This window comes from Psammomys obesus, unplaced genomic scaffold (assembly GCF_907164565.1).
Source record: "Psammomys obesus unplaced genomic scaffold, mPsaObe1.curated_primary_1811, whole genome shotgun sequence".
Lineage (NCBI taxonomy): Eukaryota > Metazoa > Chordata > Mammalia > Rodentia > Muridae > Psammomys > Psammomys obesus.
In genome coordinates, this window is record NW_026596085.1 from 11134432 (window position 1) to 11160710 (window position 26279).

The 26279-nt window shown below is 56.5% G+C and overlaps 1 protein-coding gene across 7 annotated transcripts; it reads left to right on the plus strand.

Moving 5' to 3' along the window:
* Positions 1–336: 336 nt before the first annotated feature.
* On the plus strand, positions 337–25487 carry Plxnb2 (plexin B2). Of its 7 annotated transcripts, none has more exons than XM_055626912.1 (39): positions 337–433; positions 9973–10022; positions 10515–10565; positions 13160–14246; positions 14389–14571; positions 14678–14806; positions 15179–15279; positions 15360–15486; positions 15785–15938; positions 16634–16748; positions 16840–16948; positions 17033–17134; positions 17415–17507; positions 17753–17834; positions 17903–18063; positions 18152–18300; positions 18391–18499; positions 18618–18754; positions 18878–19048; positions 19376–19508; positions 19623–19850; positions 19937–20113; positions 20213–20352; positions 20433–20533; positions 20678–20907; positions 21009–21190; positions 21407–21473; positions 21596–21742; positions 21918–22074; positions 22175–22275; positions 22351–22435; positions 22566–22720; positions 22870–23030; positions 23137–23284; positions 23803–23867; positions 23990–24065; positions 24459–24533; positions 24655–24785; positions 24864–25487. In XM_055626912.1, exons 4-38 carry the CDS (start codon positions 13173–13175, stop codon positions 24757–24759), a joined length of 5529 nt encoding a protein of 1842 aa, XP_055482887.1. In that variant the 5' UTR covers positions 337–433; positions 9973–10022; positions 10515–10565; positions 13160–13172; the 3' UTR covers positions 24760–24785; positions 24864–25487. The 7 variants fall into 7 exon arrangements, with proteins under 7 accessions (XP_055482887.1, XP_055482892.1, XP_055482886.1 ...); XM_055626917.1 differs by having other exon boundaries at positions 24867–25487; XM_055626911.1 differs by having other exon boundaries at positions 24655–25487.
* Positions 25488–26279: the final 792 nt, after the last annotated feature.

Genomic DNA, 26279 nt, shown 5'->3' on the forward strand with positions numbered 1-26279 from the left:
GGCCTGGGGCACTCCCGGGGTGGTGCCCAGTCTGAGCGAACTCCACTGACGACCGGGCGGCGCGGGGGTGGGGTAGGGGGGACGAAACTGAGGGCAGGCAGGGAGCGCGGATTGCTACAGTGCGCGAACCTCCAAGCAAAGCGGTGTGCTTAGTGGCTCAGAGCCGAGGGGAACGCGGGGTGCGCTAGGGACGCCAGCCGCCCCTCGTTCCCTCCCACCGCTATCCTTTACCCCTTAGTCTCGTCCCTCCCTCTCGCCCGCCCCCTGTCCTCCCCGCCCTCCTTCTCCCCTGGCGGAGGCGGGGCCGGCGGCTCCCGCGCGCTCCGGCCCCTCCTCGGCCACACAAAGGCCGGTCTCCATGGCAGCCGCGCGGGCCAGAGCGCAACGCAGAGCGCGGCCCCGGCGCCATCGAGCGAAGGCTGCGGAGGAGCAGGTACCGCACTTGGGGACGGGAACTGCGGGGGCGTCGCGCAGGCCCAGGCTTCGCCGTCCACGCCACTCGGCCTCGGCCTGCGCACCCGGACGCGGGGGTCTTAGGGCAGTGCCGCTGTGTGGAGGGCGGCGCGGGCCTGCGTCTTTACCCTGTGTCTGTCTGTCCAACCGGCTGGGCCTGGCTGCTGTTGCCCCACCGGTTGGTGACGAGGCCCTCTGCGCCGGGATGTTGGGGAGACTGGCCTGGCAGGCCGGGTTCCCGCGATCCAGTGGAGCTGCACCCTTCGCGGTGTAGTTTCGTACCCCCTCCTACGGCCGGCGTCCCCACCTCTCCACCGCCCAGTCGGTGGACCAGAGCGGGTCGTCCGTGTTTTGCCGGACCCCCAGGCCCCAGTTCTCAAGCTAAGCCTGCTCAGACGCCGGGCTCTGCTGGGTGTTTTTACAGAGGTACACAACCAAAGCAGTTCCCACACCTTGTGGGACGGGGAACAAGGGACCGAGAGAACCAACACCCTGTAGTACCTGGCGAGGCCCCACGCCTCCCGGCAAGAGGCAACTCCTCGCGGTTTCTAGTGTAGTTCGTGGTGGTGGTGTTTGGAGGGACACCTAGGATGCAGAGGGCTTGGAACTTGGAGGAGCCTTTTCACAGTCTAGCCCTTCCCTTCCACATTACCTTCCGCAGGGAGCTCTTAGGCTTACTGCTTCCTACGGTTGGGCTGTGTGGCAGGTTTGTGAGTGGGTGGTACCTTTCCCCCTATCTTGGGAGTTCCTGAGCCTAAGAATCCTAGAGTTTCTGGCCACGTCACTTAATTCCTTTTTTTTCTAGCTCCTTGGAGAAGGGAGGTCGGACTGTGGCTACCATGGTGGCGGCGGTCAGAACTGGAGCTGAAGCCAGGTCCCAAAGCCAGTGTCATGTTCTGAGGAAGCCCTCGGGGGCCCTCTTTTGCCCCCACTAATGTCTGTCTTCAGTCTGTATCGGTGGTTTTAAAGCTGAACTCCTCAGACTGGCCCCACACACCTTGTGGGTGGGAGCTGTCAGTTTGATCCCACACCCGGATTGCCAGTCCTGGTATACAGGGAATGCCATCAGAAAGTTGGCCTGCCGGTGGGAAGAGCCCTTGCTCTTTGGCCAGGAGGCGAAGTTCTTAGGAAGGCAGGGAGAGCGCGTGAGGTGTTTTGTGGAATGTGCCAAACCTTATTGTGTTGTATCGAAATTGCTAGAGAAGACTAAACAAATAAGCAGGTAGACTGCAGAGCTTCGGCCACCTAGCCTCTCACACTCCCACAGTCGGGGAGGCCTGAGGACTGGCCAGAGGTTCCTAGCCCCAGGAACTGAGGGAAGTTACTTAGAAAAACAAGAGTTTGGAATGTGAGTTTCCCCCCATCCCCCACGGGCTGCCTGCCAAGGAGGAATTATTTTGGATTATCCAGCCGAGTCCAGCGAGTCCAGCTACCCAAAGAGGAGGCTAAAGCAGAAGGGGAGGCTGAAGCAGCCATGGGTGAGGGACCCACTTCCGGGCTGTGAGTTGAGAACCCCCAGAGGGCGGGGCCGAGAACCCCAGGAGGGCGTGTCTGGCAAGTCCTGGCAGCTCCACCACCTCCCTCCCATGACTGCTCTGACGGGGTAGGAGAGCATGTGTCAATGTGTCACCTTGGGTTGGATAAGATCCTCAAGGTCGGCTTCTTTGTAGGCCCTGCCTAGCCTGGAATATGCCCAAGTTCCTCTGAGAGAGCCCATGGGGCAGGAAGTACTTCAGACCCATCTGGAAGACCTGGTTTGGGCCCCAAAGCCATGCATACTATGTTTAAACTCAGATCAGGAAGTACATCCTAGGGGTCCTCCTGCGCCTGAACTCAGGCTACCTTCCTGTCTTCTTACTGACCAGCTGCTCACTGAGGGGCTGCCCCTCCTCGTTGGAATGAGATACTAGTCAAGACATCCCACAGGTCCCTACAATACGGGCCCCTACAAGAAGCCATTGGGATCTACCTGGGTTGGCTCCTGGGGCTCATGGCTGCCCGGGAGCCTGCATAGAAGACTACATGGGGAGGTAGAGCCAGCAGCTGATGCCCGAGGGCAGGGAGCCCAGGGACTTGGCCCTGGCTCCTGCTAGTGGAGCAGAAGAGATTGGATTGGAAAGGATTGGGCTGGGCTGGGCTGGCAGCCTACAGAGCCGTCCATATGGCACACGTCCCCCCTACCAGGTCCCTAGCTATTCTAGAACATCCCCATGTCACGTCCTCTGCCTGGTACCTCTCCTAATAGTGCTAATGGTTCCTCATGACTGTTGGACCCTTGCCTAGGGGTCACTGGTGGAAGGATCTTCTAGCACTCTCCCTTGCTTGTCAGGCAGGCAAGAGTACCTGCGTACCTGTCTGCCGCAGAGGACTGCCACTCTGCAGTCAGCCGCTCCTTCCATCCTCTCCCTTTCCCTCTTGTTGCTTCCTGGGTCTCGATATTCAGGGAGTAAGCTATCTGTCTCTTTTGAGGGCCTCTTGTAAAAAAGGCTGGCTTGGTGAGGAAAAGGTAAGCCGGTTAAAATTCCAACCAAGGCTTGGTGGTCAAGGCTCTGGCTAGCTTGTGGATAGGCTGAGGCTGCCCTACTAGCCTCATCACTCTCCTGTGCCAAGTCATAGGGTGATTAGATACAGGGGGTAGGAGTTGGGTAGAGCCCCTCCCCAGGGCTAATGGCTGTTTGTGTTTAGGGTGGGGTTGTGGATGGGGTGTGCCTGGGTTCTGACTAATTATAGGCTGGGAAGGGCTGAAGTGTGTGTATGGGGGGCCAGAAATAGGGTAGTAGGGACCCAGCTCTCCTCTTTCCAGACCTCATGTGACTCCTTTCTTCCTCTCCATGGTTTCACATCCCCTGACTCTGCTCCCTACTCTCCCCCCCCCAACTCCCTGCTGTTCGAGGCTCATGCTCCTCTCTGTTGACATAGTGAGGACTCTGCCCTGTTCGGAGTTCTCTTGACTACAGGTGCTGCCTCTGGAACATTCCTACTGACCCTTCTACCCCTTTCAAACATCTGAAAGAATAGGTACTATCTTGTACCTCAGCCCTAAAGGGGGGCCTTCCTTACTCTGACGCTCATGAACCTGTGACAGTAATTGAACTCAGCTCCCAGATGGAGTCCAGGTGGTCGAGGAAGGTGAACTCCCCTTGGAGTGGGTCCGAACCAACCTCCTAGTGACAAGCTTGTCGTTGGGAAGAGCACAAGCTGGTCCAGACTTGGAGCTGGTAGCACTATTTCCTGTCTTTTGTCACTCTCTGGTCCCGCCTCTGCAGCCCGGTGTCCCCTCCCCCAGCCTGGCTTCTTGCCTCCCTCATGACTGGCAGCCTTCCCTGGGGTGTCCCCATGGACTGGCTGAGTTCACACCTGAGCTGCCCAGGGTCCCAGTGGACTACACACAGAAGGGGCTCAACCTGGACTGGGACACTGTGCCTGGGGGCAGGGCCGGGCTTGGTGCCCATACCCTCTTTCTTCCTCAGCTCCCTGAAGTCCCCTGGACTTGAGAAACCCAGCAGTTCCCCATTCTGGTTCTGGCTCCACGCCTTAAGGAGAGGAAGGGGGAAGAGATAGGTCTCATGGGCACAGCCTTAGTTCTAACTCCAGCTCTGCCATCGGTCCAGCAGCCTGACCTAGAGCATGTCCTGTCTGGACACAGGGACCAGACACTTGGAGGCAGTGGTCCCTCTGGCACAGCTGGTCAGTAGTTCCCATGGGAGCCCCTTGGTGAAAAGGAAAGGAAAAAGCATTGCTGTTGGTCTCTTGGGTGGTTACCTGTGTCAAGACAGCTCTTGGGAGCTCTTCAGGGGCAATGTAAGAGGGTCTGCTGGGCGCACAGCTAGAGCTCTCTTTCCAAGGGGCTGCATTTATCTGTGGTCTCCAAGCAGCATACCACCTGTGGTTCTGTTTGGTCCACCTGTGGAATTGGTGATGGGATCATGCCAAATGTAGGGGGATACGTTACCTGGGGATATACATTAGGAACCTATTAAGTCGTTTTTTCTTTTTCCTTTTTTTTTGGTTTTGTTTTTTGAGACACCACTTCTGTGTAACCCTGGCTGTCCTGGAACTTACTCTGTAGACCAGGCTATCCTTGAACTCACAGAAACACACCTGGCTCTGCCTCCTGAGCGCTAAAATTAAAGGTGTGGGCCACCACCACTACCCGTTAGTCTTTTCATAGGAAGAATACTTCCTATTCCCTTTGGCCCCACATGGTTTGTGGAAGTCTCAAGGTCAACTGTAGGATTTGCTCTCACCTGTGTAGGCAGCATTGGTGACTCTGGCTACGTGGGCGTTCTGGGACTGACCCGAGGCCCACTGCCACTGTTACTCCCTCCTCCTAAACTCCAATCTGGATCCTAGGACAGCTCTAGCACAAGTGTGGGTGTGTGTTGGGAGGAACCAGGTGGCATTTGTGTGGTGCAGAGGCTGAGGGCCTTCTGCCCTCTTCGTGGAAGATAGCAGCTCTCTCGGGACACAGAAAAGAACCCCTCTTGCCATCATGCTCTGCCCTATCATCATGAACTTGATACTGGGGCACCTCTAACCTGACCAGCAGGTAGGAGAAGCTATTTTAAATTGAGCTGGGTAAGCTTCTGGGGATGGATGACAGGGTGGGTGACAGAGAGGGGAAAAGGCTCTAGAATGGCCCACGTGCTCTTCCAGCCTCATAAATGTTTCCCTAGACTGGCCTCAGAAGAGGAAGTTTCAGCCTCCCTACTTCCACCTTAAATTAACATCAGGTCTGATTTGCCTTGGGAGGCCTCAGGCCACAAAACCTACATCAGGAGGGGTAGCACCTCCCTTGTCTAGGAGCACTCCCTGGAATACAGCTCTTCACCTGTGTCCCGTGTGGACTCAGAGAAGACTCCAGAGGGGGTCCTGGTGAGTCATACTTCTCAGCAAACAGAGGAAAGAACTAGGTGTAGGGGCTTCAAATTCCCAACCCCATGTACATCCCAGTATCACCTCCCACTCTGAGCTGCACATTTCCTCATTGGAAAATTCTGGGCCCTCGTCCCTCCTAAGCCCTGAGTGCTTGCCCCATTATGTCACTTGGACATGGGGGCCTGCTCACTTTTTCACTCTCAGGCTCTTCCTAGCGTTACTTAAAGTACCATGTGCCTGCCAGGTCCCTGGCTTACTGTGGATGGGAGACTCACCAATGAGCAGCTCCATCCGTCCCCTGCTGGCCAAACAAATCTCTTAGGGCGTCCTGGGATGACCCAGTATTGGGACCTATATATCTCACCTTTTCAAAAGCCCCTTAGTCCATGCCTGGGAATCGATCCTAGGTGTCGGGGGCAAGACCTTCCTGCCGGCAAGACTCTGGCAGCATCATGGACATGTGTGTGCTTGTACATGTGTGGTCATGTGTGAGTGGTGGCTGGCACCCAGGCTTGGCGAGGTGCCCTGAGCTAATTGTAGGGTTCAACCGTGATGGGGGAGGAGGGGCTAGGGTGACCGATGAGACACTGACAAGCTGACAGGGAGATTACAGGCCTTGCTGGCTCCTCGCTTACTACAGGCTCTCACCCATCCGCCCCCATACCGCCGAATCGCACCTCCAACCCCCACCCCTGCTGAATCCCGGGAAGGGACTCTGTGGAACTGGTTCTGAGCAAACTGCAGCCTCCATGAGCTTCAGGCTGCCCTGGCCAGCATCCTAGCCAGTACTTGGGTGAGCTGGGAGAGGAGGGAAGAGGTGTAGGTAGGCAGGAGTGGAGAAAGGTAGAATAGGAAGGTAATTATCATAACCAACAGCTCAGGGTCCTCAAGTCCCCATAGGAGGAGCCTTCCTGATTGGCATCTGAACTTTCTCTGCCCCAGTGAGCTGACCGCAGTGGTGATGGTAACAGGACCCATTTGTAACCTCCCTCAGTTTGCTGGGTTTTTTTGTTTTGTTTTGTTTTGGTGGGGGGGTCTCCAGGAGCACAGTAAGTCCACAGAAGGTGCCTTGCTGCAGACTGATCAATCTGGAGGCTGGTAGTGTAGGTTAGAGGGAATGCTGGAGTGAGGAGCACCTAGAGCAGGGCAGAGCCATGCCCAGGAGGACACTGTGGTGGCTGAGGGAAAAGTTGCTGATGGGGAGCCAGGCTGCTCAAAGGTTGGCAGTGTGGGGACCACTCGGCCTAAGTTCCCCACAATATATAGAGGCTGCAGCTGGCTCCGAGGGGGGAGGGAGAGGCCTGGGGATGTCCTTCGGCTTTGACAGATTAGCTCTTGAGGCACCTGAGAGGCAGGGACAGATGTGGAGATCCTGGGTGATGAAGCCTGGGACAGAGAGGTGGTTTGGATGCACCCAGCGGGAAAGGGGAAGAGAGTAGGCCATCAAGGCTGGGCTGACCCAGAGCCTGGAACGGGGCAAGAGGAGGGTAGATGGGCCTAACGGTGGAACCTAATCCAGCGGCTTGGACTAATGGGGAAAGGCCGCAGACACCCGGTGCCTGGGAGGTGTCCTTACTCTGAGCCCTGTGAGAGGTGCGGAGTCGGGAGGTTAGCACATCAGCCTTTCTCTGGAGGCCCCACCCCTGCTCCAGGTCAGGTGGCTCAGTTTCCTTAGGGCTGGGGCTTCCCTTGAGGAGACTGGGCGGATATCCCCGTGGTCTGGCCTGAGGCTGCTTGAAGGCAAAGTCTGCTTGGTTTGCTGATGTTTTGGGGCCCGCGAGCCCTGGGACTGACCCTGGGCGGAGGCGGAGCTACAGACAGCGGGGCGGAGCCGCGCATTGCTTTCCTTCCTCGGCTGGAAGGACTTAGGTAGGTAATGGCCGGTCCTGCTTTCAGCTGTTTCTGATGCCAGGTTAGCACCACAAGGAGACGGCTCTTGGCTCCTGACGGTTTCCTGTGCTGTCATTGTCACCCGAGGTTGGGCTCCCACCTGCCCGCCGCCTTGTGAGTTTCGCTGACCTGGTGAGGCTCGCGCCAAAAGCGCAGTCCACGTGTTTCCTCTAGGTGTGCGCTGGGGTAGGGGACCAAAATGTGGAAGGGGTCCTGATTAGAGCGCGGGGTCCCTGGACCCTGGGTTCCAGGACCGAGGGCGTGGCCAGGTCCCTCGGGGAGCTTCGGCCGTGAGTCCTCGCCTACGTCTGGGGTCCGCCTCCAGTGCGGTTCCCAGGTAACCGTCCTGCGATCCCGGAGGAGTCTGGCGGAAACGGCGCTGGGGGAGGGGCCCTGACACCTTGGCCTGTCTACGAGGATTGAGGCCAGGGCTGGCTCCCGGGTGCGGGGACTGACCCAGACTGTACTCTGCAGGTTGCCAGGTGGGTGGAGCCGGTTGCGCGGGCACAGGACGCGCCCCCCTCGGGGTCTTCTCTGCGATCCGGGTATCGGTTCCGAGTACGATACCGCCTCTCTGTGTCCGGGGTGCTGCGAGAGACGTCGAGCTCCGCGCAGCCCCTTGCCGCAGCCCCTCCCTCAGGCTTGTTTTGAAAACAGCGGAGGCTTGGATTTGCGGGCGCCGCGGCCTGTTTTGTCTCTCCTGATTTGTTTAACGCTCGCAGCTAATTGCAGATTTTCGTAGCCTTCCGAGAGCGGACGCCCCGCCTCATGGCTGCCAGCTGCGGCGGGGGAGGGGCGGCTTCGAGTCCTCTGTGGCCCTGCGCCCCGAGTGTGGTCCGCTGTTCAGACGCCCCTGTCCTGTCGTGCGGGGAGCGCAGTTTCCACCCTGCTTGTTAGAATTCCGGCTCTGGTGGAAATCGTTCCTTTCTCCCTGCCAGTCCCTGGTGTCTTTGATTTGCCGTCTTGGTCCCTGGGGGAGAGGAGGGACCGAAGCTCTGCTTTCCTCTTGGGCAGCACTGCCTCAATGATGATTTGATCCGAGCCTTTAAAAGTCACTCACCCTAAAATACTAAGAAAAAGAACCCCTGCTCCATCCGACCCTGCCCTGAGAGGCTGTTGTAGAGCTGGGAAACTCAACTGGTTGCCTGTTGTCTGTGTCTCTCCTCCCCCCCCCCCCCCCCCCCCCCCCCCCGCTGGCATCAAGAGAGGCCTGGGGTGAGAAGAGGAACCTGAAGAGGGAGGCCTCAGGGCATCCAGCTGACGAGGGCCTTTTGTTGCTTCCCAAACAGTCCAGGATGTGCAAGAGACCCAGACCCCCGTTCACCCTCAGAATTCTAGCTGAGGAGAAGCTGTCATGCTCCAGGGCCTGGGAGCTGGCACAGGGCATGCGTATATGCTCTCATCCCTCACACTGTAGCCCCATTGGTCGCCCCCAGCCTCATCCCTGGGTCAGACCTGGCCCGCAGAGGGCTCTCTGGTGAAGATCATAGACAATGAGTGACTGTGGTCAGGGTGCTGGAGGATAAATAGTGGTCCAGCTCTGTGAAGTGGGCATTATTATACCCAGCCTGCACACGGGGAAACCGCACAGAGCAGCTCTGTGAATGGTCGGTGTAATTCCGCCAGAAAGAGGCAGGGCTGGATTTGAACTAGAGCAGGGTGCTTTTGAAGACCTGAAGTGCGGAGGCCCTCCCGGGGGCATAGTTCTTTGTCTGGGCTAGTGGGGAGGGGCCACGGAGAGCCTCAAGAGCGTCAGCGCAGGGCATTTCACATCTAAGAAGTGTTAGCCCAGAGGTTCCTGGTAGAGGAGGCAACAGCTAGCCTGCCTTCAGTGGAGTCTTGAGGATCTTTATCGGTCAGTGGTATGTATGGCAGGTTGCTAGAAGAGGCCAGCCTCCTCTGGCCTTGCCTTCAGGAGACTCCCGGCAGGGAACCTGGACCTAGATGTGAGAAGTCTAGAGCTAGGGGAGGCTGAGGGACAGGGGCCAGAGGAAACTCCAGCGGCCCCCAGGCACAGAGAGGTTGCAAATGAATTCTCATGGGGCTGACACAGTCCTTTGGGTTGGCTGCTGTGTCTGAAAAGCATCCTGTTTTTGGTTCATGTCATAAAGGTTGTGTTGAGTATTAGGGGCAAAAAGATGGCCTCTGCCCCATGCAGCCCCTGTAGGGGCTGCGAGCACTGCACTGTGGGCCTGATGGCCTACTTGGATTCCCCATAGGTCCCAGCCTGGGTCAACTATCTGAGGAAATGGGCTAGGGGAACCATGAAAAACTCCCCAGAACAAATGGAGAATCGTGGTAGGATGAGAGATGCCTAGAAGTGGTGTAGCCAGGCAGGCCAGCAAAATTGGAGACAGACCTACTGCTGGGTGGATCTTTTGCCTTGCCTCCCAAAATTCCCCCACAGTTTTCAGGTTGGGTTGAGGGCTTTGAGCACTCAGGAACCAGCACTTCGGTAATATTGGGTGGCGTGGGATCTTGGTAGGTTGGCATAGACCCTTTGCCATGCAGTTTCCCCAGAGTATCCTTTGTCTGGCAGCTGGGTGAGTTGCCAAATTGTTGGCCTCCAATAAACCTGCCACTTGGTCTGTACTTCCCTGTGGGCCTACAAGGACTGCTTCGAGGAGAAGAAATACAGTAGGGAGATCTGCCGAGTGCTACAGTGTAACCTCTCAGGCCTTTTATGAATGAATCCATTTAATCCTCATAACCCCCTAGGTTTAATTTACTGTTACTGTGTCCATTTTGCAGATGGGGAAATGAGACACAGAGAAGTTAACTTGCCCAAGGTCACCTAGCTAGTAAGTAGACTTGCCCTGTTGTGTATATGCGTGCTTTGCAAAAAGCAGTTATGTGTATAGTGGGTTTTGTTGTTGTTGTGTTTTGTTTTGTTTTTCTAGAAAGGGTTTCTTTGTCTAGTCCTGGCTGTCCTGGAAACTCACTTTTGTAAACCAACCTGGCCTCAAACTCAGAAATCCACCTGCCTCTGCCTCTTGAGTGCTGGGATTAAAGTCATGTACCATACTGTTCAGCCACGCGCATGATTTTAAAGAGCAGATAGTGCCCTAGACCTCCAGTGAAAAGAAGCTGCCTGCCTCTGAGCAGAAGAGAAAGTAGCATGGCTTGCTTATGTTTTTCAAAGCCCAGGTGAATGTGCTTGCTTTAGAAGCTGGGCTGGGCACCTGGGAGTGTCTAAAGGAAGGGCCTTAACAGGAATGAGAGGATAGAGCAGGTGGGTGGAGTCAGGACAGCCACCCAGAGTGACTGCGACCTCTCTCTCTTTTGCCTCCTAGACAGTCCTGATGCCAGCCTAAAACAGACAGTGAGAGACCACTGGAGCCTTGGTGAGTGAGCAGAAAAAGCCGGAAAGTGCTGATAACCATCCATTGTGGGACCCTGAGGCTGTACCTCTTCTTATGTGGCTTCTTGGAAGTCTGCCTCCAAACTTCGGCAGGCACGAGGCTGACTGGTACCCCTAAGGAAATCCCCACTGGCCAGGCAAACTGGGGTCCTGGATCTAGTCCAGAACAGGAAGTTCCTGCGCTTGCCCTCCCATTCCAGGAACATCAGCAGCAGGAAGCTTTAGCTGGCTGTGCCTGGCGCCTCCAGCTTGCACTGCCAGAGCACCATGAGGTCAGGTGCTCTTTGCTCCTAGGTCTGGTCAGGCAGGTCACTCAACGCCTTGTTTGTCCAGGAAGTAGAAGGGAGCTGCCAACTAAACAACCAGGTCTCTGTTATCACCCAGAAGACACTGGGGCTGGGGCTTCTTTATCCTATTACCTCTGTATCTGGGTATGTGGGAGTGCTGAAAAAGGAAGCCACAATTTCATACATGTTGGGCAAGTGTTCAGCCACTGAGCTACACCCCGGCCTTCTGGTCCAGTTTTAGAATCAGGTTTTCCCTCAGGTGTGTGGGCCTCAATCAAGTTACCGGTGACAGTTTTCCTCCCCGAACCGTACAGTTCTGTATGTGAGCTTCCCAGAGTGTGAGCTCCAAGCATAGGGAGGAGGTGGCCAGTCCCCTGCCAGAGATTAATGGAGAGCAGCCCACCCTGCAGATCTCATAGGGAGGCCCCTGGAGGGAGCCGGAGAAGGTGCCATTATGGGTCCAGTGTAAGAGTAGAGGGGGTTTCCTAGCAGTTAGCTCTGGGGTCAAGCCTTGAGCTTAGATACCAGCAGAGGTCAGGGGTGGAGGCTGGCACTGCCACACGTAAGAGGGTGCCTGGTTAGGTTTCAGCTGTGCTGAGACTGTAGCTCCGCCCACACCCACGCCTCCACCCCCTCCTATCCCCTCCCACCCCCTCCTGGCTGGGAACATTCCATTCATTCTCTGCTCCTGGGAGCTGACAAGCTGCAGTGATTTGGTGAGTTAGAGCGGTGAGCTACATCCATAACCCCGAAAAGACTAACTGGCCTAGAGATCAGGCCTCGGTGTGGTAGCCTTTGGGGAGCCTTGTGTGGAGAAACCTGGGGTGGAAATTGGTTAGTGGACCACAGGGCTGTCCCCATGGGGTTGGAGTTTGGATGCTTCTCTGGGCTCTGAGCCAAGCCTTGGAATCTTAGACTGGGTTGGGCACAGTCTAAGTTGGGATCTTAAAGGGCTTGTGAAATCTTCCTGTCTCTAACTAAAGCCACAGTCTTCTCCTAACCTGGTCTCTTAATGAGGTCTGGGGTTGCCCTTGCCCTTTGTTTCTTGCACCACACTTTCTATTGAAGATGTGCTACTTCCTCGGTTGGTTATACCTCCTATGTCCGAGGAGGCTTTTTGAGTGGTACAGAATAGAAACGGAGGACAGCTGGCAGGGCTGCAGGGCTTGTGAGAAAGCGCCACGACCTCTTTCCAGTAGAGTCGGCTTCACCCACAGTTCAGCTCAGTCTTCTTTGGCAACAGGCAAAGCCAGGGAGGGTCCTTTTGAAGGAGAGGGATACCAGATAGGGGTTCTCAGAGAGAGAGAATTCAGTAGCCTCCCAGCCCCACCCACCCAGGCTGCCTTGAGGCAGGTTACTTCCTCTCTAACTGTTCCTTCATCTGTGACTGGAAAGTTACTGAGCCTGGGGAGCAGGACCTAGAATCGGTTTGGTTGAATTTTAATTGTTTATGGAGAATAAGAATATGTAAGAGGTGATGCTTATGGCAGTAATTTATTTTATGTGTGTGGGTGTTTTGTCGGTGTGAATGTCTGTGTACCACCTGTGTGCCTGCCACCTATGGAGGCCAAAATAAAGGCTGTCAGGTTCACTGGGGCTACAGTTGCAGATTGTTTTGAGCTGCCATGTCAATGCTGGGAATTGAACCTCTGGAAGAGTAGCCAGTGTTCTTAAGTCTACCCCAGTATTAGGGTGATCTTAAATAGTGGGGACTAGGTTCTCTGGACTGTTTAGTCCTGAAGTTGAGGGTGTTTTCAGGCATCTAGGAGACAAAGCTGAGCCTGTCCACGAGGTTCCCTCGTGAGACCCTAGATCTTACTCTAGCTGGAACAGTGTGTGCACCCACATGCCACACACTCACACCCATGCTTGTGTGCTCACCTCTGACCTGGAAAACTCAGAGCTGCTCACCCCTCCCCGGGAGGGAGCAGATGGAGAAAGCTATGAATGGAGGCGGGGCCGTCCTGGACCAACGCGCTCTGGAGGTAGACATAAATAGGCGGTGCTTGCCTCCATCATGTGCATGGGCCTTCTTGGCAACTCTGGTCTCAAGCAGTATGGGTCCACATGTCCACAGGTCTGGGGTTTGTACCCTGAGACCACCTGTGGCTTTTTGAGAGGAATATGTATGAACAGCTGAGAGACTTCCTAGAGCTTTTGCTACCTTGGGTGCACCTGGTTTTTTTTGGAGGGGATTTGTCCTTCTGTGGCCTATGTTTTGGACATTCAGGGTAGGGCCTGAATGAGGAGAGGCCTGGGCTTATCTGACCCTTACCGTCTCTCCCCACAGAGTTCTGGGGGCAATGGCTCAGCCACTCTGGGCCCTGACCTTTCTGGGTCTGGTGGGCCTAGGGTTGAGCCTACGGTCCCGCAAGCCAGAGAGTTTCCGCAGTGAGACAGAGCTGAACCACCTGGTTGTGGACGAGGCCTCAGGTGTGGTGTATGTTGGGGCAGTGAACGCGCTGTACCAGCTGAGCGCCGATCTGCAGCTCCAGCAGCATGTGGTCACAGGCCCCGCCATGGATAACAAGAAGTGCACGCCACCCATTGAGGCCAGCCAGTGCCACGAAGCAGTGCTCACTGACAACGTCAACCAGCTCCTGCTGCTCGACCCACCTGGGAAACGCCTGGTGGAGTGCGGCAGCCTCTTCAAGGGCATCTGTGCCCTGCGTGCCCTCAGCAATATCTCGGTGCGTCTCTTCTACGAGGATGGCAGTGGCGAGAAGTCCTTTGTGGCCAGCAATGATGAGACAGTGGCCACGGTAGGGCTGGTGAGCTCCACGCACCCCGATGGTGAGCGTGTGCTGTTTGTGGGCAAAGGCAACGGGCTACACGACAACGGCATCATCGTGAGCACCCGCCTGCTGGACAGGGCTGAGGGCCGGGAGGCCTTTGAAGCCTACTCAGACCACACCACTTTCAAGGCCGGCTACCTGTCCACTAACACTCAGCAGTTTGTTGCAGCCTTTGAGGAAGGCCGCTATGTTTTCTTCATCTTCAACCAGCAAGACAAGCATCCTGCCAGGAACCGCACGCTGCTGGCACGCATGTGCAAGGATGACTCCTCCTACTACTCCTACGTAGAGATGGACCTGCGGTGTAAGGATCCCAGTGACCCCCAAGACACTGCCTTTGGTACCTGCCTAGCGGCTTCCGTAGCCACACCGGGTGCTGGCAGGGTACTCTATGCTGTCTTCAGCAGAGATGGCCGGAGCAGTGGGGGCCCTGGCGCAGGCCTCTGTGCGTTCATACTAGATAAAGTCCATGACAAGATGGAAGCCAACCGTAATGCCTGCTACACAGGTGCCCAAGAGGCAGGCCGAAGTAACTTCTACAAGCCCTTCCACGGAGACATCCAGTGTGGTGGCCATGTACAAGTACGTGCTTAGCTGTTCAGAGGTGTATGTTTCCCCTTGAGTATATTTGTGTGTGGAGGATACGGTCTGACTCCTATAGCCTGGAGCCCTACTAGGGAAAGGCCTGGTTGACGACGACCCATCCTGATGCTGTGATCCACAGGGCGCCAGCGAGAGCTTCCCCTGCGGCTCGGAGCATCTACCCTACCCACTGGGCAGTCGCAATGGACTCGAAACCACAGCCCTGCTGTACCGTGGGGGCCTGAATTTGACAGCAGTGACAGTAACTGCTGAGAATGGCCATACTGTCGCCTTCCTGGGCACCTCAGATGGCCGGATCCTCAAGGTACTGCCCCAGGCAGAGAGGCTCCCAGAGGGACCAGGTGTGGTGATGTCCCCCATCCCCGCCCCTGCTGTTCTCATGTTCTCATGGACTGTCTTGGTGTTCACAGGTATACCTTGCTCCAGATGGCACTTCTGCAGAGTACGGCTCCATCCCGGTAGACATCAACAAGAAAATCAAGCAGGACCTGGCTCTGTCTGGAAACCTGTCCAGTCTGTATGCTATGACCCAGGACAAGGTCAGCCTAAAGATGGTTCCCAGAAGGCCATTGTGAAACGGGCCTAGAGGACATGCTGGGCCTTGCCTTGGGCTCATCCCTCTGAGTTTTCATAACACCATCACTATCTTTCCAGAGGTTTTATTTGGGGTTTTATTAGGAATTAGAACTAGGGTCTTATGCCTGCGCTAGGCAAGCAGCTTATCACCAAGCTACATTCTCCTCAGTTGCAGTCTTCCTTTTCTCAGTAAGGTTTCCTTATCTGATCCCTGCCTAAGCCTGTGGGTGGCTCAGGGGATTCACTGCCACTGGTCCCAGAAGAGTCCAGTGTCTGAGGTGGGGCCCTGTGTCTGTAAGTCATGTTCCCCCATGGCGCCTCTATCTCACCTGTAGGTGTTCCGGCTCCCGGTGCAAGAATGTCTGAGCTATGTAACCTGTGCTCAGTGTCGTGACTCCCAAGATCCCTACTGTGGCTGGTGTGTCGTCGAGGGACGGTGAGCAGGTTTTGTCCTTGCCCCCGTGGTCTGGAGTCCAGGGAGGGGCTAGAGCTGAGACTGCCCCTCTGTCCTTGCAGATGCACTAGGAAGGCCGAGTGCTCCCGGGCCGAGGAAATGGGCCACTGGCTGTGGAGCCGGGACAAGTCCTGTGTGGCCATCACCGATGCTTCTCCACAGAATATGAGCCGGCGGGCCCAGGGAGAGGTGTGTGACAGGTGGTGGGCAGGTAGCGAGTGCCTCTCAGGGCCAGGGGCTCTCTTACACAGCTGCTGGCTGGGAGATATTAAACAAGGGAGGAAACCACCAGTTGCCTGGTACCAGGACCCCATGAACATCCCACACAAAGCAGAGTCAGGTTCCAGGGGTTCTTGGGATCATCAGCCTGTACGTGCTAGGCTGGAGGTGTTCTAGTGGTCCAGCCTTTCCCCCTCCCACCCACCTAAGACTAGGTAGTGTGGTGCTGGGATCAGGGATCATAGCTTGAACTGTTGCCCTCCTGCAGGTACGGCTGTCTGTCAGCCCCTTGCCCACCCTGACTGAGGAGGATGAGTTGCTTTGCCTGTTTGGTGACTCACCAGCACACTCTGCCCGGCTAGAGGAGGATGCTGTCATCTGCAACTCCCCAAGCAGCATCCCTAGCACACCTCCAGGCCAAGGTGAGAACTCATCCTTCAGCCCCTAGACCTCCGCGCCCCTGCAGCTTTTCCTATGCTCTTACGTACCCTCACAGTTCAGTTTATTGAGCACCCTGTGTAAACCAATCCTCAGTTCAGGCTGCTATGGCTGGGGAGGGGAAACAAAATCTCGATTTTGAGAGCGCCTCAGTCCTTGGCCTATAGGCTGAGTGCTCCGATCTGGGGAAATCAAGATCAAGATCAAGACCCCCCTGCAGGTTATTTACACAGATGTCTTTCACTCCCCACTGCTGTGTCCAGCCTGAGGCAGCTGGAACTGTCTCCTGAGGCTGAAGACCTCAATCTGGGCTGAGACAGGTGCTATGTCTGTCTGTCCCTGGAGCTTTGGGGATAACAAAGGCCATGAGGCCATGGAGTGATGTAGGCAGGGACCTGGGAGGCCCTCCCACCCAGACTCGGAGGAGCCTCTGCCTCCACACTTGCGGGAACAGAGAGAGGGTACTAAAGCAGCCAGGCCCAGGGGAGAAAGATGAACCCAACCCTGGGAGCTGACACCAGAGCCCAGATTTGAAAGCATCAGCAGGCCAGCTGAACATGTAGCAGACCAGCTGAGCCTAAGACTGGAGTGTCTATATTGTGTGCTATCGCCCCAGAACAGACCTTCTCACCCTTCTACTCTAGCTACGCCTGACCCTGTTCCCACTTGCATTCTACAGACCACGTGGCTGTGAGCATCCAGCTCCTCTTCAAACGTGGCAACGTCTTCCTCACCTCCCACCAGTATCCTTTCTATGACTGCCGAGAGGCTATGAGCCTCGTGGAGAACCTGCCGTGAGTCCTGGCTGCCTTCTGAGGTCCCCGCCCAGCCCCAGGGCTCCTCTCATCCTCCAGGCCCCTTACACCCTTCTGACCCTCTCGCTAGGTGCATCTCTTGCGCTAGCAACCGCTGGACTTGCCAGTGGGACCTGCAATACTATGAGTGTCGTGAGGCCTCCACCAACCCGGAGAATGGAATCATACGTGCCCACATGGTGAGCCGGCCACTCAGATATAACTGCGGTTAGGACCGCAGCTGGTGGGAGGAGCTCCAGCTCACCAGCTTTGCTCTTTCCCAGGAGGACAACTGCCCCCAGTTCCTGGACCCTAGCCCTTTGGTTATCCCCATGAACTATGAGACAGAAGTGACCTTCCAGGGCAAGAACTTGGACACTGTGAAGGTAGAGAATTCCTAGGGCAAAGTCTAGCTGGTGGGTGGGTGGGTGGGAGCTTGAGAGTCATCCTCCCGATGATAGGGTTCCTGGGTCTCCATTCCCACACTAACAGCACTCAGGAGACATCAGAGATAGGGAGGAAGGCAGAGGGTGTTCAGGGGCGAACTAAGCATGGAGCAGTCGAGGTGGTGGGGTGTTTCTGGAGCTTCTGGAGACAGATTCTATGCCTCAGAGGGCAGGACAGTTAGTCGGCTTGTCTAGAGTATGCTGACTGGACTCTCCACAGGTCTCTTCCCTGTATGTGGGCAGTGACCTGCTGAAGTTCGAGGAGCCTGTGAAAATGCAGGAGCAAGGGGCCTTCTCTTTTATGACCCCAAAGGTACCACTGTATGTCTTCAGGGCTGGAGGGTGGGTATTCCCTCTAGGACTGGAGCCCAGTCCAGGGTCTTGTTTCTTCTGCCCTCCAAGCATCTCCGCCCATCACCCTGAACATACTCATGTTCTCATGGTATGTGCGTCTGATGCTTCAATTCCTGTCTACCCTGACTTTGGGCAAGAGATTCCTGTGGCTTTTGGGTATCAGAGGAGCAGGAAGTACAGTTTGTCCCTGTGTGCCCCATGCAGCTATCCCATGATGCTAATGAGACGCTGCCTCTTCACCTATATGTTAAGTCCTTCGGCAAGAACATTGACAGCAAGCTGCAAGGTAGGTGGCATCTGGGGAAGGTGGGGTAGGGACCAGAACGACCGCTGATGCCACATTCTCCCCCACAGTGACGCTCTACAACTGCTCCTTTGGCCGCAGCGACTGCAGCCTGTGTCTGGCTGCCGACCCTGCCTACAGCTGTGTGTGGTGCCGTGGGCAGAGCAGGTGCGTGTATGAAGCCCTGTGCAGCAACGTGACTTCCGAATGTCCGCCACCTGTCATCACCAGGGTGAGCTTTGTCACAGTCTGACCTGGACCCTGTCCCCTACATCTTCACCTTCCCAAGCCATTCACTCCCTGGACTCTGCCCATTTCAGATCCAGCCAGAGACAGGCCCACTGGGTGGGGGCATCCATGTCACTATCCATGGGTCCAATTTGGGCATCAGAGCAGATGATGTCAAGAAGATCACCGTGGCTGGCCAGAACTGTGCGTTTGAACCAAAATGGTACTCTGTATCTACCCGGTGAGTGCACTGCCATCGGCCTGGGCTTCCAGCCAAGCGTGCAGGATGCAACCAGTGGTAAAGAGCTGAGTGGGTTCTGTCTATCACCAGGATCGTGTGTGCAATTGAGGCCTCGGAGGAGCCTTTCACAGGAGGTATTGAGGTGGATGTGAATGGGAAACTCGGCCATTCACCACCGCATGTCCAGTTCACTTACCAAGTAAGTGCCTGACTAAGATGTGAAGCCAGCCTTTGACCCTATAGCAGTTGGCTTCTAACAATGATCACTGTCCGGTGACCCCCGAGTCCTTAGCCCTAACTATGTGTGTTGCTCTCAGCAACCCGAGCCGCTCAGTGTGGAGCCACGACAAGGGCCACAAGCAGGTGGTACCACACTGACCATCAATGGCACTCACCTGGACACAGGCTCCAAGGAGGATGTGCGGGTGACACTCAATGACGTTCCTTGTGAAGTGTATGTGTTTGCCCATGGCCGCCGAGCCTGCCTGGCCCAGGGGAAAGGGTGGGAAGGCCTGAGTCTGCCTCGGAGCAGGCAGTGGAACAGGCCTGCTCTGCTGACAGGCACCTCCCACCCTAGGACAAAGTTTGGAGCGCAGCTGCAGTGCGTCACGGGTCCACAGTCGGCTCCAGGCCAGGCGGTACTAGAAATCTCCTATGGGGGCTCGCCAGTGCCCAGCTCTGGCATCTCCTTCACCTACTGTGAGAATCCAGTGTTACGAGCCTTTGAGCCACTGAGAAGCTTCGTCAGGTGTGGCCTCTCCCCTTCCTGGCTAGTGTTTTCCCCACCCGAGGCTGCTGACCTGAGGAATGTGGCAGAACTGGGCTGGGCAGGGCAGGAGAAGAAATCTTCTGGAAAACCCCTGCTTGTACCCTCATGGCCTTTCTTCTCAGAACCCAGATGGCAGGGCCAGAGCGGGACTACTTTCTCCGCTTCCCCCACCTCTGACTCCTCACATGAGTACTCTGCCACTTCCTACCTGGGGTGTGAGCTGGTAGAGCAGAACCCAGAAGCTGGCTGAGCATCTCTGTGGCCTAGCTGAACTCACTCAAGCACTGTTTCTCCTCCTCCTCCCAGTGGTGGCCGGAGCATCAATGTCACCGGCCAGGGCTTCAGCCTCATCCAGAAGTTTGCCATGGTTGTCATTGCCGAGCCTCTGCGGTCCTGGCGGCGACGGCGGCGGGAGGCTGGACCCCTGGAGCCCGTGACGGTGAGTCCTGCCATGGGCTGAGGCTCAGTTCTCATGGGAGCACAAAGTAACCGGGGAGCAGGGGGTGGGGGCAAAGTCTTCAAGCATCCTCAAGTTCTTGGACCCATTCCACAGGTCATGGGCACTGAGTACGTGTTCTACAATGACACCAAGGTCGTCTTCTTGTCTCCTGCTGTCCCCGAAGAACCCGAGGCTTACAACCTCACTGCGCTCATACAGATGGATGGTCACCGTGCCCTGCTCAGGAGCGAAGCTGGTGCCTTCGAGTATGTGGCTGATCCCACCTTTGAGAACTTCACAGGTGGTGTCAAAAAGCAGGTCAAGAAGCTCATCCATGCCCGGGTAAGGAGGTCTACAGCGTGGCAAACCTGGTACAAGGCATGGACTCCTGCTGTCCACTCTGACCTCTGTCACCTGACCCCATGTAGGGAACCAATCTGAACAAGGCCATGACGCTGGAGGAGGCCGAGGCATTTGTGGGTGCCGAGCGCTGCATTATGAAGACGCTGACTGAGACTGACCTGTACTGCGAACCCCCAGAGGTGCAGCCCCCACCCAAGCGGCGGCAGAAGCGAGACACAACACACAACCTACCTGAGTTCATTGTGCGTGAGAGCGGGAGGGCTGTGGAGGGCCTGGGGACCCTCTCAGGAGAAGCCACCGCCACCTCTACCTGCCTGCGCTGAGCCCTAGCTTCCACACAGGTGAAGTTTGGCTCTCGAGAGTGGGTGCTAGGCCGGGTGGAGTACGACACGCGTGCGAGTGACGTGCCGCTCAGTCTCATCCTGCCTCTGGTCATGGTACCCATGGTGTTTATCATTGTTGTGTCCATCTACTGCTACTGGTGAGTCCCGTCCCAGGTGGCACTGCCTTCATCCCTCCTGCACCAGCCCCTCCACCCCAACGGCTGACTGTGCCCTACAGGAGGAAGAGCCAGCAGGCTGAGCGCGAGTATGAGAAGATCAAGTCCCAGCTGGAGGGCTTGGAGGAGAGTGTGCGTGACCGCTGCAAGAAGGAGTTCACAGGTAAAGGCTCCCTCAGGCAGGTAGATCCCAGGCCTCCCTTCTCGGGATCCCTGGACCTTTTAGGCCAGAAACTGCTGGAGGCTACGGATAAGCAGGGGTAGGTGGCCAGGGCTGCCTCACCCTAGCTTGCATTCCCCCCCTCAGACCTGATGATCGAGATGGAGGACCAAACGAATGATGTGCATGAGGCGGGCATCCCCACGCTGGACTATAAGACCTACACCGACCGTGTCTTCTTCCTGCCGTCCAAGGACGGTGACAAGGATGTCATGATCACCGGCAAGCTGGACATCCCTGAGTCACGGCGGCCCATCGTGGAGCAGGCCCTCTACCAGTTCTCCAACCTGCTTAACAGCAAGTCCTTCCTCATCAACGTGAGCAGAAGCGGGGACGGACAGGGCAGGGCACAGAGGGTCGGCGCGGGGCAAGGCTGCAGCGCTGGTGCTCACGTGTGCGCTCTCCGGCTGCCCCGCAGTTCATCCACACCCTGGAGAATCAGCGGGAGTTCTCGGCCCGCGCCAAGGTCTACTTTGCGTCCCTGCTGACTGTGGCCCTGCACGGGAAGCTGGAGTACTACACGGACATCATGCGCACACTCTTCCTGGAGCTCATGGAGCAGTATGTGGTAGCCAAGAACCCCAAGCTGATGCTGCGCAGGTTCGTGAATGGCGGGTTGGGGGAGGAGGGAGACTTATCCCGGACAGACGCGCAGCCAGATCCAGCTCTGTCCTGCCCTTTGTCTAAGCTGCTCCATAGCCGTCCTGGATGGTCCCCCTCCGCAGGGACTGTACTGTCCCCCTGCTCATGAGTGCATTGTGATGGGTTCCTGGAGCCCGCTGGGCCTTGGGATATGAGGCCTCTGTGTACCCTCAGGTCTGAGACGGTGGTAGAGAGGATGCTGTCCAACTGGATGTCCATCTGTCTGTACCAGTACCTCAAGGTGAGCTCCAACTCTAGTGAATTGGTGCTGTCGCTCCCAATACCTGCCTGTCTAAGTGCCCCGATGTCCAGCCCCAGCATGTCTGTCCTGTGCCTGCCACTCACACAGCCCCCTTGCTCCAGGATAGTGCAGGTGAGCCCCTGTACAAGCTCTTCAAGGCCATCAAACACCAGGTGGAAAAGGGGCCGGTGGACGCCGTGCAGAAGAAGGCCAAATACACCCTGAATGACACGGGGCTGCTTGGGGACGATGTTGAATACGCACCTCTGGTGAGTGCCCCGAGCCAGAAGCTGCAGAGGGGAAGCTGGAGCCAGGAACTTGGACTCCATATCTGAACTTAGCATAGTGAAGCCAAGTCGTCCTGGGAAGGGTTTCTGTGGCGCAGAGGCGTGGTTCCAAGGGCCCTCCCTCAGCTGGTCCTTCCCATCCTGTGTTCCCTGGCAGACGGTGAGCGTGATTGTTCAGGATGAAGGTGTGGATGCTATCCCGGTGAAGGTCCTCAACTGCGATACCATCTCTCAGGTCAAAGAGAAGATCATTGACCAGGTGTACCGCACGCAGCCATGCTCCTGCTGGCCCAAGCCTGACAGTGTGGTCCTTGGTGAGTTTCACCTGTCCATGAGGCTCCTGTACCCAGCCCTGCCCAGGAATGAGCAGCATGTGGCCCTGGGTTCCAGAAACTGAGCTGTGTCCTCCTGCAGAATGGCGTCCTGGGTCCACGGCCCAGATTCTGTCGGACTTGGACCTTACCTCTCAGCGGGAAGGCCGGTGGAAACGAATCAACACCTTGATGCACTACAACGTAAGTGTGGAGGCAGGGGGATAGTGCTGGACCCCACTGGAAGAACACGGCCTTCTCTCATGACTCTGTCCTCAGGTCCGGGATGGAGCCACCCTCATCCTGTCTAAGGTGGGAGTCTCCCAGCAGCCGGAGGACAGCCAACAGGACCTGCCTGGGGAGCGTGAGTCTATGCTGGCTCTCTTTAGTCCCTAAAGGTTTATGAAGACAGTACTCTCCCTCTGCTGCCCCCTAGTGGACGTCAGGACCCTGCAGCACTGGGGCTGTGTCCCTCAGCTCCCTGCTCCCCACAGGCCACGCCCTTCTGGAAGAGGAAAACCGAGTGTGGCACTTGGTGAGGCCAACAGATGAGGTGGATGAAGGCAAGTCCAAGCGTGGCAGCATGAAGGAGAAGGAGCGGACCAAGGCCATCACAGAGATCTACCTGACACGGCTGCTCTCAGTCAAGGTGATGGACGGCACCCACGCACAGGAACATCCCCTCCCCCCCCACCACACACACACACACACACACACACACACACACACACACACACACACACACACTGGTGCCTCGGCTGTGCCCCAGGGCTCACAGCGAGCCACTCTCCTCTGCAGGGCACACTGCAGCAGTTCGTGGACAACTTTTTCCAAAGTGTGCTGGCCCCCGGGCACGCAGTGCCGCCTGCCGTCAAGTACTTCTTCGATTTCTTGGATGAGCAGGCAGAGAAGCATGACATCCGGGATGAGGATACCATCCATATCTGGAAAACCAATAGGTGAGGCCTTGCCCTCTCCCTCCGCCCCCTACCTTCCACCTCCCTCTCATCCACCCCCATGGCATTGCCCAGCACAGCCCCTTACTCCCTTGTCCATCTGCCACAGTTTACCCCTTCGGTTCTGGGTGAACATCCTGAAGAACCCCCATTTCATCTTTGACGTTCACGTCCATGAAGTGGTGGATGCCTCGCTGTCGGTCATTGCGCAGACCTTCATGGACGCCTGCACTCGCACAGAGCACAAGCTGAGCCGAGTGAGTAGACTTGTGGGTCACAGAGCTGGGCCAAGGGTCCGGGAGGAGTGGAGGGCCTAGTCTCTGGTCAGCATCGTAGGGACGGCCTAAAGAAGCTATGACTGAGATGGGGTGGTGAGCTGGGATTATACCAAAAGCTTGTCTTTGTGTGGGTTTGTATGTTTTGGGCTAACGTTTGGGGGAGAAGCAGGCTTTAGGGTGTGGAGATGATCTATCTCCTTCACCTCCCATGGGACTTCTGTTCTTTCTTTTTTTTTGGGGGGGGGGTTGGCTCTTCAAGACAGGGTTTCTCTGTGTAGCCCTGGCTGTCCTGGACTCGCTTTGTAGACCAGGCTGGCCTCGAACTTACAGAGATCCGCCTTCCTCTTCCTCCCCGAGTGCTGGGATTACAGGTGTGCGCCATAGCGCCTGCCTCCCCAGTGCTTTCTTACACAGTGTTCTAGCAGAAGCCTGGCTATTGCTTTGTGAGGACCGAATGGCTGAGTTAGCCCCAGTGTCAAGGCTTTTGTCTTCCACAGGACTCTCCCAGCAACAAGCTGCTGTATGCTAAGGAGATCTCTACCTACAAGAAGATGGTGGAGGAGTGAGTGATATGGAGGAGGGCTGGGGAGCAGCTGGGAATCCCTAAGAGACCCCAGGGTTTGGCACCCCCTTCTGCCATACACTCACCTCCTGCCTCCATCCATGACCCATCTCCTCCTGCAGCTACTACAAGGGCATCCGACAGATGGTGCAGGTCAGCGACCAAGACATGAACACACACTTGGCAGAGATTTCCCGGGTAAGGGTCACGGAGCTCCATGAGAGCAAGGGCTCTACTGCCCACTTCTGAGCCAGGTGCCGAACTGCAGAGCTATGATGAGAGAAGCAGAGGGTAGCCAAGTGGGCATGTTGGTCAGGCAAGCTGCCCTGAGGGGAACTGAGGAAGAGGTGAACACACACGTGTGTGTAGAGGCTGATGGGCAGGCAATGACTAGCTCAGAACCCTGACGTGCCTGCTCTACCGGCCATCACTGAGCCGATGCTGCCACATGCGTGGGCTTTGCGTGTGGCCTTCCCATGGTGTATCTGTGATGGTGCCACACAGCCAGCACCTGATGGCCTGCTGTTCTGCGGGCCTGGCCTTGGGGCCCCCGTAGCCCCTTCTCATGGTGGGTACTACTGCCGTCCGCAGGCACACACCGACTCCTTGAACACGCTTGTGGCATTGCACCAGCTCTACCAGTACACACAAAAGTACTATGACGAGGTACGTTCTGGGTCCCTGTGGTGAGATGCAGGGCAGCCTGCCCGTACCCATCCCGGGGCCTGTGATCTGACAGGTCTCTTCTGTGTCCATCTCTACCCCCACCTCACCCGCACCCCACCAGATCATCAATGCTTTGGAGGAGGACCCTGCGGCCCAGAAGATGCAGTTGGCCTTCCGCCTGCAGCAGATTGCTGCTGCGCTGGAGAACAAGGTTACCGACCTCTGACCGACCACGCTGCCTCAGGTTTGCAGGTGTGTGGTACCATGGCGTTGGGCAGCCCCATGGCGTGAGACGGCACTGGCTGTAGCTGAGTTCTTCTCTCTCTCCAGTAGAGGATGCACCCAAGGCGTATGGAGTGGGTGTAGTGAGCCCACCTCTTGTAGACTGTAGCGTCTTTCTCCTGAGCAATACTGCCTGGGCGCCTGAGTCAGCACCAGCTCCTTCCGATGGCACCAGCATCGGGCGTTCTCTGTTGTCTCCTGAGCAATTCGCAAATGTGCCTTACAAAGCCGCACCGGGCCACTGGGGGACAGTGGAGCCTTGGCCTCCCCTTCCGATGCACCAGCAGCCTAGCCTCCTCAGATATCCTGGGTTTGGCCTGAGCTCCCACAGCCAGTTCCTGGACTGTATCTGCCAGATGGAAGGAGAAGGAAAAAAAAAAAAGCGGTACGATGCCTTCCTGACCTCATCTGGCCCTCCCCCGTGGGGCGCAGGCACTCCGGGTGGACTTGAGGGCCATCATCAGCTCCACCTCTAAGGTCAAGCTGGACGTCAGACGTCGGGGTCTAAGGTGGCAAGAGGGACCCAGAAAACTGAGGTCCTGGTCTCAGCTGTTAAACAGTCCCTCCTGGAGACCCTGTCTGGACTGGGGGTGCTATAGAAGGACCTCCCCCAGGACCTCCCAACCCCTTTTTGTAAATTGTAAATCCAATACAATTTTCTTTTTCACTCTCTGGTTGGCTGGGTTTCTCGTTGGGCTGCCCATCTGTCCCTACTCACCTTTCCCCATCCCTTGGGCCTGTGCTGCTCGTAGCCTGTTTCAGGCTCGCCTGTGTGAGCCAATTGGGGGTCTTTCTGTACCCCTGATACGGGGATTAGGCTAGCTCTAGCATCTTTGGCTTCAGCAGCCAAAACCTCCACACCTCCTCCAGAGGTCCCCTCACAGTCCCGTCCCCCCCCCCCACACACACACACACAGGGCTTTTAGGAGCTACATGACAAGAGTAGGAGGGGTATAAGTCTTGTCCTAACCTTGTACTTGCCACACTTGTTTTTTGTGGGTTCTGGAGATCAAACACAGGTCATCAGGCTTGGTGGCAAACTCCTTTAACCTCTGAGCTATCTGGCTGGTCATCATACCTGTTTCTAAGGTGTGGTATCACCTTACAGCACGTTTTCTAGGCATGTATGTTATGAAGATTTCCTGTGCACCGAGTTTTAAGGGCCCTTGCTGGGGTAGTGGCCCACGCCTGTAAATCCCAGCACTTGGGGAGGCAGGGGTGGGCGGATTTCTATGAGTTTGAGGCCTAGCCTGGTCTACAAAGCAAGTCTATGCCAGCCAAGGCTACACAGAGAAACCCTATCTAGAAAAAACAAAAAGGGGGGGGGGGGCTTGAGTCCTTGTGATCAGCCTCTGCTCAGTGCCACATGACGTTCAAGATGCAGGATACGAAGTTCATGGCCAAAGAGCCAGTGGTGTTATGAGTTCCAAGAATCTGTTAGTGTGTGTGTCTTAACTGTTCTGT